The 13576-nt window shown below is 37.2% G+C and overlaps 1 protein-coding gene across 1 annotated transcript; it reads left to right on the forward strand.

Annotated features, from left to right (window-relative positions):
- Nucleotides 1–1091: 1091 nt before the first annotated feature.
- Nucleotides 1092–12516, forward strand: LOC132055366 (uncharacterized). The gene is made up of 12 exons (XM_059447146.1): nucleotides 1092–1566; nucleotides 3399–3625; nucleotides 4969–5036; nucleotides 6366–6440; nucleotides 6603–6952; nucleotides 7161–7229; nucleotides 7339–7427; nucleotides 8500–10626; nucleotides 11024–11101; nucleotides 11244–11355; nucleotides 11807–11857; nucleotides 11992–12516. Exons 1-12 carry the CDS (start codon nucleotides 1228–1230, stop codon nucleotides 12043–12045), a joined length of 3639 nt encoding a protein of 1212 aa, XP_059303129.1. The 5' UTR covers nucleotides 1092–1227; the 3' UTR covers nucleotides 12046–12516.
- The last annotated feature ends 1060 nt before the right edge of the window (nucleotides 12517–13576 follow it).

Here is a 13576-nt window from a genome sequence, read left to right on the forward strand (position 1 = left end):
TCTTTAATTTTTGCACTTCCCTTAAAAAAGTGACCGAAAATATCCCGAGGTTCGGGGTTCGAACCCGGCTTAGTCAAAAATTAAAAAAAATCGCAAGGCAGAGTTTGCTTACAAACTCTACTTATGCCTAAAGGCAAAACTCTGCCTTGAGAATCCAAACTCTGCTTTGCGATTTTTTTTTTTTAAATTTGACTGAGCGAGGTCCAAACCCGAAACCGTAAGTGTTTAGTCGAAGGGCAAAAATTAAAGATTTTCAATTTGATTGGAAAAAATTAAAGACCACCCCAAAATATGCCTGCGAATTGCCTTATGAAATTTGATATACTATTGTCCTCGGTCCACCTACCGGGCTATAAAAGCCTCCGACATCAACCTTTGGCTCAATAGTTGATACTTATTACTTAATAATACTCTTATCAAACAAATAGATTAAAATTATATAATTATACTTAGTCAAGGCCCAGATTTTATCAGAGTATACCTTTCAAATAGGCTTTGCATCTCTTGACTTTCCTTCCATAGTCTTTTATTCTCCCCATCTCAAAATAAGTCTTTGTTTTAGCAAAAAATATGTCCATTAAGAAATTAATAAACCAAAAGTGTAGTTTACTAAACTTTACTCTATCGGATGTTTTTTTGAGAATTGATCAATATTAAAGAGGGCATTAAAATATAGTTGGAAATAGTATTTGTTAATTTTTATTTTAAATTTCTAGGATGACACTTATTTTGGGGCAAATTTCATTTTGCTAAAGTGACACTTATTCGATCAATGATAAGAAATTAAATGATCAATTTTTTTCGGGAGAATTGAATTTTTGAGCTTTTATAAATTTTATAATTTTTTTTATAAGAGATCTTTATTTTTTATATAGAAGGAATCTAAAAAAATGCATGAGATATTTAAAAAATTTATTTTTTATTATTCAAATCGTAAGAGAACAAAATTTTTTTCCTGATACGGTTCGCAATTTGCGGGAGTTATCGATTTTATCTGAACTAAATGTAAATTGGAGTAACAAAGCCGTGGGCCCACATTAAAATCAAAACCGAAAAACCCAAAATTAGTGAATTTCGTCGCAACAGCTCTCCCTTTTCGCTGTGTTATTATTCTCTGTATCTCAACTCAACAAGGTCCCGATTCCCTCTTTTCCTCGATCAATATTCAATTCCACTCCCCACTTACAAACAACAACTCCATTCCGACCCGACTCGAACCGAAACATAATGTACGGTGGTAGTTCCGGTAAGCTCAGCCGTGGCGCCGGTCGTGGCGGCAGCGGCGGCGTTGGGAAGCGCAACATCCAACCACCACCGCATCTCCACCGTTCATCCCCCGCGTCTGGTGGCCGCCTGCCAGCTGGCAGTAACCGCAATACTGCAGCGGGTCGCACATCCTCTAATGGAGCTGAGGAGAGTTTTAGCCTTGTTACTGGAAATCCTTTGAATTTTGCAATGATAATTAGGTTGGCACCTGACCTAGTTGAGGAGATCAAGAGAGTTGAAGGTGAAGGCGGTGCTGCTAGGATTAAATTTGATGCCAATGCTAATAATTCCCTTGAAAATGTGAGTCTTTTTTTGGTTTGCTTGCTTTTATTTGGCATTTTTTACTTGAATTGGACTTCCACCTTATGTATGTTATAGCATAGAGAGATTTTAGATTTAGAGGACTGTAACAACAATGCAAACAAATGAATAACTTGTTTTACAGATCTGTGTGCAGCATGTTTATTGTTGTTAGATAGGAAGGTATGGAAGTTAATGATTAGGGCAGAAGGTTAGTAGGTAGCTGCGTGTTGTCGCACTCTGTGTAAGAGGGGTGGGGGGTGTAGCCTCCTCCTCTCATGTTTTCATTTTGGTAGTAGTATTCAGTTACTTCCATCAAAAAAAAAAAAAAATAGTATTCAGTTACCGCGTAAGTCTCTTATTCTTCCATGTATATTTCTATTTGTTGCTGCATTTGTTTTGTATCTTGCTATTTGCTGGACCTTTTTTTACAATCCATACTTTCCTTTTGAGGGTCTATCAAAAACAACTCTCTATCCCTACAAAGGTAGGGTTAAGGTTTGCGTACATCTTACCCTCTTGAGACCTCACTTGTGGGATTACACTGGGTATGTTGTTGTTGTTAGATGGCTTTCCCTATAAGTTGCATTCTTTGAACATATTGTGCCTAACTGGATACTTCTAGTGCAAGGGAGAATATGGGAGACTGCTAAAAGCATTTGTTAATTTTCTGATTAAACTTTACCATGGGGTATTATGTGCAAGTTAAAAATTGCCTTATGTCACCCTGACATGAACATGGAACACAAACACTATACCGCTCGTGTGCAGCAACAAGGCTTTTATCATTTTAATCCTCTGTGACTGGTGCAAGTTGATTTATACGTCTATCGGCAAGGATTGGACTTGTAGGTTACCTACTTATGAGAACAATAAGACTTTGTAGCAGGGTCGGAGCTAGTCAGAGGGAGGCAATACCCCCTCCGTTGAAAAATAATACTGTGTAAATAGGATAAAAATATTACTTTTTGGTATATATAAACCGCTGAAATCCCTTTGACTAAAGGGAAAATTCTAATGTAGTGGTAAAAGGTGTTCAAAAGTTGCTTTAAGTTATAAGTTTAAATCCCAACTATGACATTCTGTTATTTTTTAACTTATATAAATTCCTGGCTGTGTCACTACAGTTGTAGGTTACCTTTTGTTTGAAAGCTATGCACTTACAGAATGTAACAGACTAACAGTCCTCACCTTGCTTGCATATTTTCTTTATCAGATTTCCTCTTTAACAGAATAAGAAAACAAAGGAACAAAATACCCAAATTTTGGGCAATATGATTTAACAGAGAAATGTGCTTCTTAAGGGGTCCAATTCAAAATGTTTTCTCTATTATGCTTCCAGTGTTTGTGATCTATCCTTCTAAATTGTCATAAGAAAAGAAAGAAACAAAATACCCAATTTTTGGGCAATATGATTTAACAGAGAAATGAGCTTCTTAAGGGGTTCATTTCATAATTTATTCTCCATTATGCTTCTAGTGTTTTGTGATATATCCTTCTAAATTGCCATTTTGTATTTGTTCCTTAAAAATGAATAGGACTGGGAGTTACATTTTAGTGATTGCTTTCCTAAATATTATACTACACTGCCATAATTCTATACCCTGACTTGCATCTGAAATGCGCTAAGCTTCACTTCTGTTTGTTCCTTCTCTAACATAACTTTAGTATCGAAGTTCTCTGTCATCTTTGGTTATTGTTCCTTATTTAATCATGTATGAGTGCCTCGTTAAGAACTTCTAACATCCATCGACTCGGTCTTAAACTCATGCTGGACAGTACTGTTATTATGGTTAAGTATAATGGGATGTGATTTGACCAACTTGTATCAGGTCATTAACGTTGGTAGTAAAGACTTCAGATTCACATGGTCACGTGAACCGGGAGATCTATGTGATATATATGAAGAACGTCGAAGTGGTGAAGATGGAAATGGTTTGCTTGTTGAGTCAGGTGGTGCTTGGCGAAAGTTGAATGTACAGCGTGTTCTGGATGAATCATTTAAAAACCATGTTAAAATGCGGTCAGAAGAAGCTGAGAAGAAGCATAAATCACGCAAGTATGTCCATTGCCCAGCTTTTTTTTTTTTTTTTTTTGGATAAGGACTTATTTTCTAACTGTAAAATGAAAATGGTTAGATTATTATATATAGATCTATGAAATTTCTCTATATTATAGTGCTCAATTTGTTGATGTCCAAATATATAAAGGTGAGTGCTTTTTACTTGTTTGGGAGGGGGAAGAGGAAGAGAAAGAGAAGGGCTTAATGAGCATTGAGTTTTGCACTTTTAGGATGAAAGGTAGGATGTCTACTTATCCTAGTGCAATCAAGTTAATATCTAATTATTTGGCTTTCCGGACCTGTTTTCTTTTATGCTTTAATGTCTATGCACGTTGATGTGTTTGATCTCTTGGGGTGAGCATCTAGGCCAAGTCATTTAAAGATCATTTGACAACTTTCTTAGGGATAATTGATTCATCCACTCATTCTACATGCTCTTTATTTGATTCTGCCTAGTTATGCTGAAGTTGTGTGATGCTGTGTTGAACTAGTGGGTACCGCTATCATCATCGATGTTTATTTGACTTAAGATTCGGCAACTCATTTCCTTACTCAATTGTGAGTTGGGATGTATTAATTAAGTAGAATATTAAGTTATAGGCTTTAGATCCAAATTATTGGCTTACAAAATACATACTTTTTCTTCAAAGTTTTATTCATTTTGCCGGTTAAATTTTTATTTTTTGACGAGAGGAAGATCGTATCTCAAATTTTGTTAAATAGCTTGCTAATGTAGTTAACTGAAAGATATGATTGATAAACCAATAGATGACCACTACACTAGGAGTAGCAACATTCCTATCACTAACTCGCACTTAGATTTTTCTTTTGTTGAAAGAAATCAGCTTGGATTGAGATTGTAAACCCACATTCAGATTTCCGAGCAGTGTCATCAAAGGCAAAAAATTGAAAGAAAAAATGCCGACGTTTGCTGGAGCTTTAAGACAGAACTGAAGAATATAGACATATAAATTCAAGAATGATAAACGACAGAAAAAACAATTGTATGGATAAAGGAAATAATTATTGTTTAATGTTGCTCACTTTAAGAGGAAGCCTATGGTTGATGAGACGTACGTTTAGCACCTTGGTACCTGGTCTAAAGAGTGGCCTAAGCGAAGCGAAGTGCTTAGCCTGTTTTGCACCTAGCTTGAGAGCTTATGTTTGCCTCAAGCGAGCTTTTGACAGTATTGTTTTTGATTGTGAAATGGTGAGGAGAAGTGTTTAAGGCTTTTCTGATCCTTTGGAAAAGTTTGTTTCTAGTTAAATAAAAAAGATTGTATTGTTGTTTCCATCTTGACTTGTACGTTTATAATGATTTTTTTGCATCTCTAAAACAGAGCCATTGTTTTGGACCATGGCAATCCATCTACGAAGAGTCAGATGAAGGCAATGGCTGCAGCTGAAGGTATGCCCTTAAGTTTTACGTAGGATTCAATCATTTTCTTGTCCATTTATGGCATAAAATTTTTACCTTCTCAAAAGAAAAAAGGCCTGGTAGATTGCTCTTAGTTGATAATTCATTCTGCAAATTGGATGACTATAAACCTGGGGTAGAAATCCTTCTGGTATATATTTGAGGCATAAAACTATAATGCGAAAGTCTCCAAATATTTGATCGGTGTGCATTATCAACTTGAAGTTATAGGAGATGCATGCTTCTGGTAGCCCATATTGACTTTTTATTTACGAGCCGAAGGAGAAAAATTGCGGAAAACAGAAGATAGTTTTAATGTAATCTACTATGAAGGTCCTGATAATCATAATGTATATTTTGACTTACGTGGAATGAAAGAAGTAGGATATTGTTCCATACTTGTGACTTGTGAGTAGATATTAGTATTATAAGGATATCTTTTTTGTTTCATTATTTTTTTGGTGTAGGGAATGAATACCTGTGGGACCCGTGGTTAGATGATTGGGATAACTTGTTTGAGAACTGTTGTTGAGTTTTTTGTATACATATCAATGAATGAATTGTGAGAAAGAGAAAATTAAGATCCTAATAGTGGCACATTGGCCGTCATTCTTGGTGTTGTAGAAGTGCTCATGCTATCCTGTGCTACTCGTAATTTGGAGCTATAACATAAACTTCTGTTTGATGTATGCATTTGGTTTGCATGGATTCAGATATCATTGTTGTGTGGTAACGAAATAGGTAAGCTGCAAAGCTACGGACTTTGGAAAACTTGTATTGTTATCCAATATCAACTTTGTAAACATGATTTTTCTCGTTTCATTTTGTATCTCATCTTGATTATGTAGGTATCTCCTCATTTATGGGCTGGTAAAGAGGTCGAGATAGCGATATTACTAAATCCAATTCTCCTATTTTGTGGCTGCAAATCTACTGGCAATTAGTGATGCTTTTAGAAAAAGAACCTCATTGCATCCATAAGGTGAACAGAACCAATTGTAGTACGTTATGAAACAGAACCTCATTGCATCCATAAGGTGAACAGAACCAATTGTAGTACGTTATGAAACAGCAGCTTAAACACAATAGTGAAACAGTGGCTTATAAGAAGAATCAATGTTAGTACCGTCTGAAACAGCAGCTTAAACGCTATAGTTAAGCAAATGACGTGTACACTTGATCTTCTGGGGAGTCTCTTTAGTTTATTGAACAGATACTGTGGAGAACATTAGTTCTCTAGATGGATGATCTATAATGGCTATGTTTGTTTAGTTTCTGATATTGCAGTTAAACGTAAATCTAACTCTTTGTTTCTTTCAGCTAATCCATGGAGGCCGGGTTTCAAGCAAAAGAAAGAGCCTCCTTTCAAAAAAAGAAAGTCAGAACCACCCCCAGGTAATTTCAGAGCTGAAGTGTAGAGGTTTCTTATGTTTTCTGCTTGTCATCCAGTCAGTATTATCTGATGTCCAGGTGTTGAAAGAGGGACTTCTTTAATATAATTCATTATTTTGGTGGTGTTATGTTTCCCGTCTTTTCATTGAACTTCATGAACTGCAGGGGGATCTTATGGACCTGCTTATAAACCTGGCTCGTCTGCAACAATTCATTCAAAGGGAAAGCCTTCTGCTTCACCTTTGTCTTTTTCACCTAAACCATCTGGTGCTCCAGCATCTCCATTTGGCAATGCCAATCTCTCGAAGGGCCAAATTACTGTGGACGATGTGATACCCACTCAAACAATGACTAAAGCTACTAGCTCTGAAAAAGAAATTCCTAGCAAGGGGACCACAAGTTCTTCACAGGATAAAGTCAGGCGTAAAAGTCATTCAGGCGCTATGTCTACCGATCTGCGTAGCATGTTGATTTCTCTACTTACGGAGAACCAGTCCAAGGGGATTAGTCTTAAGGTAAGTGTGTGAACTAAATTGAACCTTAATTAATTTAGCTAGCAATGTGGTGTAGGAGGTGGAGTGTAAGTCCAGATCAAAGATGTCCTTCTCCCTTTGGTTTATTGCTTTTTTATTGACATGGGGCATACTTGGTAAATCCTTAAGTATATCTCTATACTGCATCAGCTTTTTCTTCTTCCCCTTAAAATACCTACTTGGTTCTTAGGCACTGGAGAAAGCTGTTGGAGAGACGTTCCCGAACTCAGCCAAGCAAATTGAGCCCATTATAAAAAAGGTAAATGGTACATGCTGTTGCGACAATTCTTCTTAAAAAAGAAAAGAGAAGTGAAGAATATCCTTACCACAATAGTTATAATGTTTTACACATTAATTTCTGGTGGCAGATTGCTACATACCAAGCTCCAGGAAGATACTTCTTGAAACCGGAAGTGGATATAGAAAGCTTCCCGAAACCGCCCCCTGAAAGTGGAAGGTACAACAAGTTTCTTCAGTCTGTCTGTTATTTGTTTGTCTCTTCTATTTGAATCCAAATAGTATCTGTCAGAGATAAAGCTGATCTGCATTTAGCACGAATAATCAAATTGAAGTCTCCTTAAGTTTACCTGTAGGAGCAAGGGAACTTTCAACCAGAGAAAAAACATAGATGACAACAACAACATACCCAGTTGGAAAAAAAAAAAAAAACCAACAAAAACATAGATGACTTTTGTAAAAATGATACTATTAAAAAAAAAGACCTTGACTTTTTCCCTCCATTTGACCTAAAAGAATCAAGGAGCATATACATGTTTTTGACGTTACAAAGGATAAAATGTACTTCTGAATTCACCCTTCTTTCGATAACAGCAACAGCACCCCTGTGAAATCCCGTAATGTGGGGTCTGGGGAGGGGTAAAGTGTACGCAGACCGTACCCATACCTAGGGAGCTAGGGAGGCTGTTTCCGAAAGACCCTCGGCTCAAGAGAAAGCATGGCAAAATGGTATGATGCTAACATACAGAGATTTTATCTATATGTATTTTCTTGGCCTTTCCTCCTTGGTGGGGGTGGGGTGGGCGGGTCGGGGGTGGGGATGCAAGGTGGGGGAAGTATTTCTGATTGAGAGATTATTTTCATTTTCTGTTCATGTTTCATTTGATGATCCCAGGTATTGTGGTCATGAATTATTTTACCCTGAGAGCACAGCACCCTCCTTCCACTGCAAAAATAACAAAAATATGCATGACATGCAAGCAGAGAACAGTTGGATGTATTTTCATATGGTTTTGTTCTGTGACCCAATTGCTTTTGCTTTAGTCAGTTGATTGAGTTCTGTAATATGTTTCCCGTATCACTTCGTGATTATTATAGGTGTTGCAGACATCAATTTAACTTGTAATTCTAATGTATCTCTTCTATGTTGGTGCTGCTGAGAGCCAGACCACTGCATCTATTATGTCCCTGATATGAGAATCATTTTCTGAAAAGATTTGCGCTTTGATTGAAATGCTCGATTCTGTGTTAACTGAAAATTTCCTTGTCCTGATGTTTTTCGCTCCTAACAGTTCTCCTGAAGATCATTGTCAACCATCATCTGCCCCTGATAAATTTGACCAACTACCAGCACCGCAGCTAGTCTTACCTCAAAAAACTGATAGCAGTGAGTTGGAAGAGGGGGCAGTGAGCGATTCTAAACCTCAAGAAGCATCCGATGCCATTGAAAAAATTGGTATCCTCCATGTTTCTCCTGATCGAAGTGAAGGGCAGCCTAATAGCTCTAGCTCCAGTGGTAGTGATAGTGATAGTGAGAGCAGCGATAGTGGAAGCGATAGTGGAAGTCAGAGTAGAAGCCGAAGTAAAAGCGTGGCCAGTGGGAGTAGCAGTGACAGTGAAAGTGATGCTTCTTCTAATAGTAAGGAGGCATCTGATGAGGATGTCGATATCATGAGTGATGATGACAGAGAGGCAAATCATAAACTGCAAGCTTCTGAACAGATTCAATGTGGAACTTTGGACTTTGAGCCAGGTCAATTTGCGGTGGGTGAGACGGAAGATCTTAATGTCGCCGATATTGTGGAAATTGAGAATGACTTGCCTGACGGTGGCCAAGTAGCTGAAATGGCTGTTATTCCTGACTCAGGTCCTATAAGAGATGATGAAAAACTTGTACAGGAGATCAGACCTTTGTCATCTGATAGGCATGAGCATAAACAAAGCCACGTCCAAATGGGCAAGCTTCCTCATGAGGCAGAAAATGTTAGTTATCAAAACCATTCTAGTGAAATTGAAAGAGTTGACAAGGATAGCTTCAAGCATGAGCTGTCTAATAGCGTCCAAAAATCTCAAAAAAGTAAATCTAAAAGAGGGCGTGATGAAAAACGTTTAAGTGACAAGAATAAGAGAGTAAAAACTCAGAACACTATTCAGCAACAAAGTTCTGGGGGTAGGAACTCTGCTTTTGTAGAGAGTTCACACTTATCTCCTGATAAGCCTTCAGAAGGGCCTTCTAAGGACCTTCATATGCAGCAAATGGAAGAAAGAACTTCCAGAGATGCTGCTGGGAATTTTGGTTCACAAAAAAGTTACAATCAGGCCATTTCTAGAAAGTCTACTTCTGAATTTTTGCAGCCAGACTGGAGATCTGTTGATTCCACTGCAAGGGGCAAAAATCCCACTGGTACTGAGAGGCCAATTAAACAAGGTGAAAGCTCAGGGCATACCACTAAATACACTGAAAGAAGCCTTCAAATGAATGAAGGGTTTCCCTCACAGAGAGACAAGGTTAGTAGAGATTCACAAGATGAATATGGCATTGTTAGTGATAAAAGGGAAAGAAAAATTTCGAAAGATGGTGTTGGGGACCAGCAAAAAACATTAGTTGATTCAAACCTCAATAAGTATGATAGCCCGCTACCAGGAAATTTTCCAAAGAGTAACATGGGTAGTACAGGGAAATCTTCTTTCATGAATGGACGTGGGCATATGCTTCCAAGAGAGCTTTCAGACTTGGAGTTGGGAGAACTTCGGGAGCCCGCGCCACAGGAAATAGCTGGTTTGAAAAAACAGTTTGAGAGGAAAAGTTCATTTAAAGGAGATAATAGACCGTCAAGTTCAGATTATTGGAATTTTGAGTCAAGTAAAGGAAGACCTGCGGATAAGCATGTAGCAGACCTTAGAAGATCATCTCCTCTCCAGTCGAGCTCTGTGCCTTCTGGTGCTCCAGATGGCTTAACTAAGAGGAGGACCCCTGAACTGCATGCTGAAGATTTTTCAAGACCTCAACAAAAGGTTGCACAACCTCAGCCTCAACAGCCGCGTCCTAGAATTAATCAGAACGATATTGGGTCCCAACATAATCAACCGGTGGAAGTGCATAGTATCAGGCAAATTGAAGAAGGGAGCGTAGGGACTGGTCAGGAGGTCCATGCAGACAATCGCAGAAAATCGTCTGCTGGTGCACGACGACAACATGACCTAAAACATAGTGTACTTCCTCCATCGGTCAAGCAGATCAAAGGGCAAAAATCCAGTTTGGCTGCTGAGATAAATGATAGGCATAAGGATGCTTCTTTGCTGGGGATCTATGAAGGTCAGCAAAGGATGAGAGAGTCTTCTCCTGATGAGATGAGTTCGTACTCCAATTATGAAAAGGAGGAACCGGAACTGAAGGGACCAATAGAGAATTTTGCCCAGTAAGTTTTCCAAAATTTACTTTTCTCGTGGACAAAACATTTGGGGCTTGTTGAAACATAGAGGCATACTCCTTGCATTTAAATTAATACATAAAATAGAGTACACAAATGTAGTGTTCAAGTGGCAAATGCATCGGATACTTCAAGTTGTGTTCATTGTTGAAAAGTTTTTTTTTTTTTTTCCTTTTTTTAAAACACACACATGTAGGGTTCAAATAGTAAAGGCATTGGATACTTCAGGTCGTCTTCATTGTTGAGACCTTTGTTCTTTAGAGTAGATCAAGTTGTGTCGAAGTAATTAAGCCTTTGTATACTTCCCTATCATCTTTTTTTTTTTTTTTTTTTGCTGTAAACCTTTATTCTCGATGTTACTCATGCCAGTTTCTCCTTGTTTTAGGTATGAAGAGTATGTGCAGGAATATCGGGAAAAATATGATAGTTATTGCTCGATAAACAAAATATTGGAGTCCTACAGGTTTGTTGCAAGAATTGAAATATGCTGATTTCTCAAAATTTCATGGAGTTTATTTCTGCTTTACTTGTTTAATCAAAACTTTATGCAAAGAGTTTATTTTCAGTTGTAGTTGATCTGATAAAGATTGGGTTCGTTTATTTAGGAATGAGTTCGTGAAGCTCGGCAAGGATCTTGAGGTTTCTAAAGAAAGAGACACACAAAGATTCTATGACATGTTGGGACTGTTGAAAGATTCTTATCGCAAATATGGACCAGTAAGTTTCCTCTCAATATGTTTTTGTAATCGCGGATAAGCAGTTGGAGACTACATTCCCACAATTTTTATGTGGATGTCTATTATGTTTCTTAATGTGATACCAGCTCTAGAGCACTAGTTCAAAAAATCTCTCCTGCATTTTTCTCAATGCTTTTGGATGCCAGTGTTAAGTGCCTTTCTACTTGCTATTTCTGGATAACAGATAGCCATGGTAGAAATAGTTTCTATGCGCTCTGGAGACACATTTTTTCCGTAGTCCCGTTTACTCTTTAATGGTTGAACTAGTTTCGATGCACTCCGGAGACACATTTTTTTCTGTAGTCTCTTGCACTTGGATAACCCTTCACTTTTTAATTTGACTCCTTGAACTGGGTTGTCTGATGAATCTGAGTGCCTTATATTTTCTTTGGGATCTCTAACTCATCGGATTTACAATTTAAACACTGCAGAGACATAAAAGATTGAAGAAAATATTTATTGTGCTTCATGAGGAATTGAAGGTACGTATCGGACCATCACTTCTGAACCTTATTGCTTAATTTCCCTATGATCTTTAGCGGTTCGTTGTTTCTTTCTTGTCCTAGTATTCTTCTTTTTCTACACAAATTTCTGAATGCTTCAACTTGTTGTGCAGCATTTGAAGCAGACGATCAAAGACTTTGCTGTTTCATATGCCAGAGATCGGTAACCAGAAAGATTGACTTCTAAGTTCAAACTCATTGTTCATCTGTTGGGAACCAGAGTGCTCAGGGATTGTCTTTTCTATAATATGTGAAATAGTTGGCTGGAGACGCCAGCTGAAAGTGCTCACCCATTTGTGGATGAAGTCAATGACGGTGAGCGCATGAATTGACAGAAAACGTGCAGTTACAGTTGGAGCAACGCAAACAGGGTGAAGGTTACTACAAGATTTGGTCACAGTTTGCTGGATGTAAATAGACTTGTAAAGTGCCTCTCTCTCTCTCTTTTTTCTTTCCTTTTTTCCATTCTTTTAGAGGGGCTTGTTGCCCTGTACATTCTTGTTTAAATTTTTTTGTGGAAATTTTGGTGTGCCTGATACGTACAGCACTGACTCTTGATTGTAAAATCGCCCTAAGGGCAAATTTTCCGTAGTCTTGTCACTGTAGTAGACTTGTCATGGTCCTTACCAAATTTTGATGCAACTGTTGCATAGTTATGTTTTGGGTTCTAAAAGTTTTGTTCGCCATTTGTAGTTACAATGAAGGGAGAATAGCTTGGTCCCTCGGGTATTGGTGAAATCTAATTTTGGTCCTTGTAATATTTGACTTAACACATTTAATCTTCTATTTTAAAATGTGTGCTTCTAGTCCCTTTATGTAGGAAATATGTTATATTGGGACTATTTTTAGAGTTGAATTATCCATAAATATCGAGTAGCAATTTAAGTTTATAATAACACATGTATAACTAAATGGTGAAATTGTTAATAATTTCGAAATGTTTTGTATATTCATAAACAAAGGGATTCAGAAGTGCACATCTCAAGTAATTGAAGGTTAATTGTGTTTAGCAAGATATCAACAGGACTAAAATTTAAAAAATTCAATAATTGAAGGATCAAGAGTGCTATTACCCTATAATGACAAACGTAGGCTAATATCATAAGATTGTAATTATGTACATGTTTTACTAAGCAGATTGGAAATATTACATGCTTTAAATAAACTTTTCTAAGGTATTTTCTCTTGCTTTTCATAAAGCAAGAAAAAAAAGAACTACTATAAAGTATTATGTTGTGAATATGTATTGTAACTTAACAACAATGTCGCGCATATATTTTACCGGGGGAAAATGCCATCATTTGGTTGTTAGCAAGCCATTTGTACCACCAGTCAAATTTCTTTCTCTCTTTTTAAATTGATTCTTTTTTAATTTACTTATATTATTGTTGAAATCCGGATAAACTAGAATCCCGGTTTAGTAAAATAAAATAAAAATTCGCAAGGCAAAATTTCGTAGCAAATTTTAGGCACATTCGACCAACTTTTGTAGAATTCAGGTAAGAAAAAAAGACTCTTATTTTTGAAAGGCAAACTTCTGCCTTAAGGCAGAATTTTCGCGAAGCCTTGCCTTATATTTTATTTTTTGTTTTTTATACTGAGTTGGGATTCAAACCCAGAAAATATTTAAGAAGGACAAAAATTAAAGACCAGCACCGGACAATCCGTGCAAAAAAAAAAAAATGAATAAAGAAGCAA

The sequence above is a fragment of the Lycium ferocissimum genome, chromosome 5 (assembly GCF_029784015.1).
Source record: "Lycium ferocissimum isolate CSIRO_LF1 chromosome 5, AGI_CSIRO_Lferr_CH_V1, whole genome shotgun sequence".
NCBI lineage: Eukaryota > Viridiplantae > Streptophyta > Magnoliopsida > Solanales > Solanaceae > Lycium > Lycium ferocissimum.

Bases quoted from the DNA above. Each gene is read 5' to 3' on its own strand.
- LOC132055366 (XM_059447146.1), top strand. From the start codon at position 1,228: ATGTACGGTGGTAGTTCCGGTAAGCTCAGCCGTGGCGCCGGTCGTGGC. The intron at 7,230-7,338 runs GTAAATGGTACA...TTCTGGTGGCAG, and splicing joins TTGAGCCCATTATAAAAAAG to ATTGCTACATACCAAGCTCC. The intron at 10,627-11,023 runs GTAAGTTTTCCA...TCCTTGTTTTAG, and splicing joins CCAATAGAGAATTTTGCCCA to GTATGAAGAGTATGTGCAGG.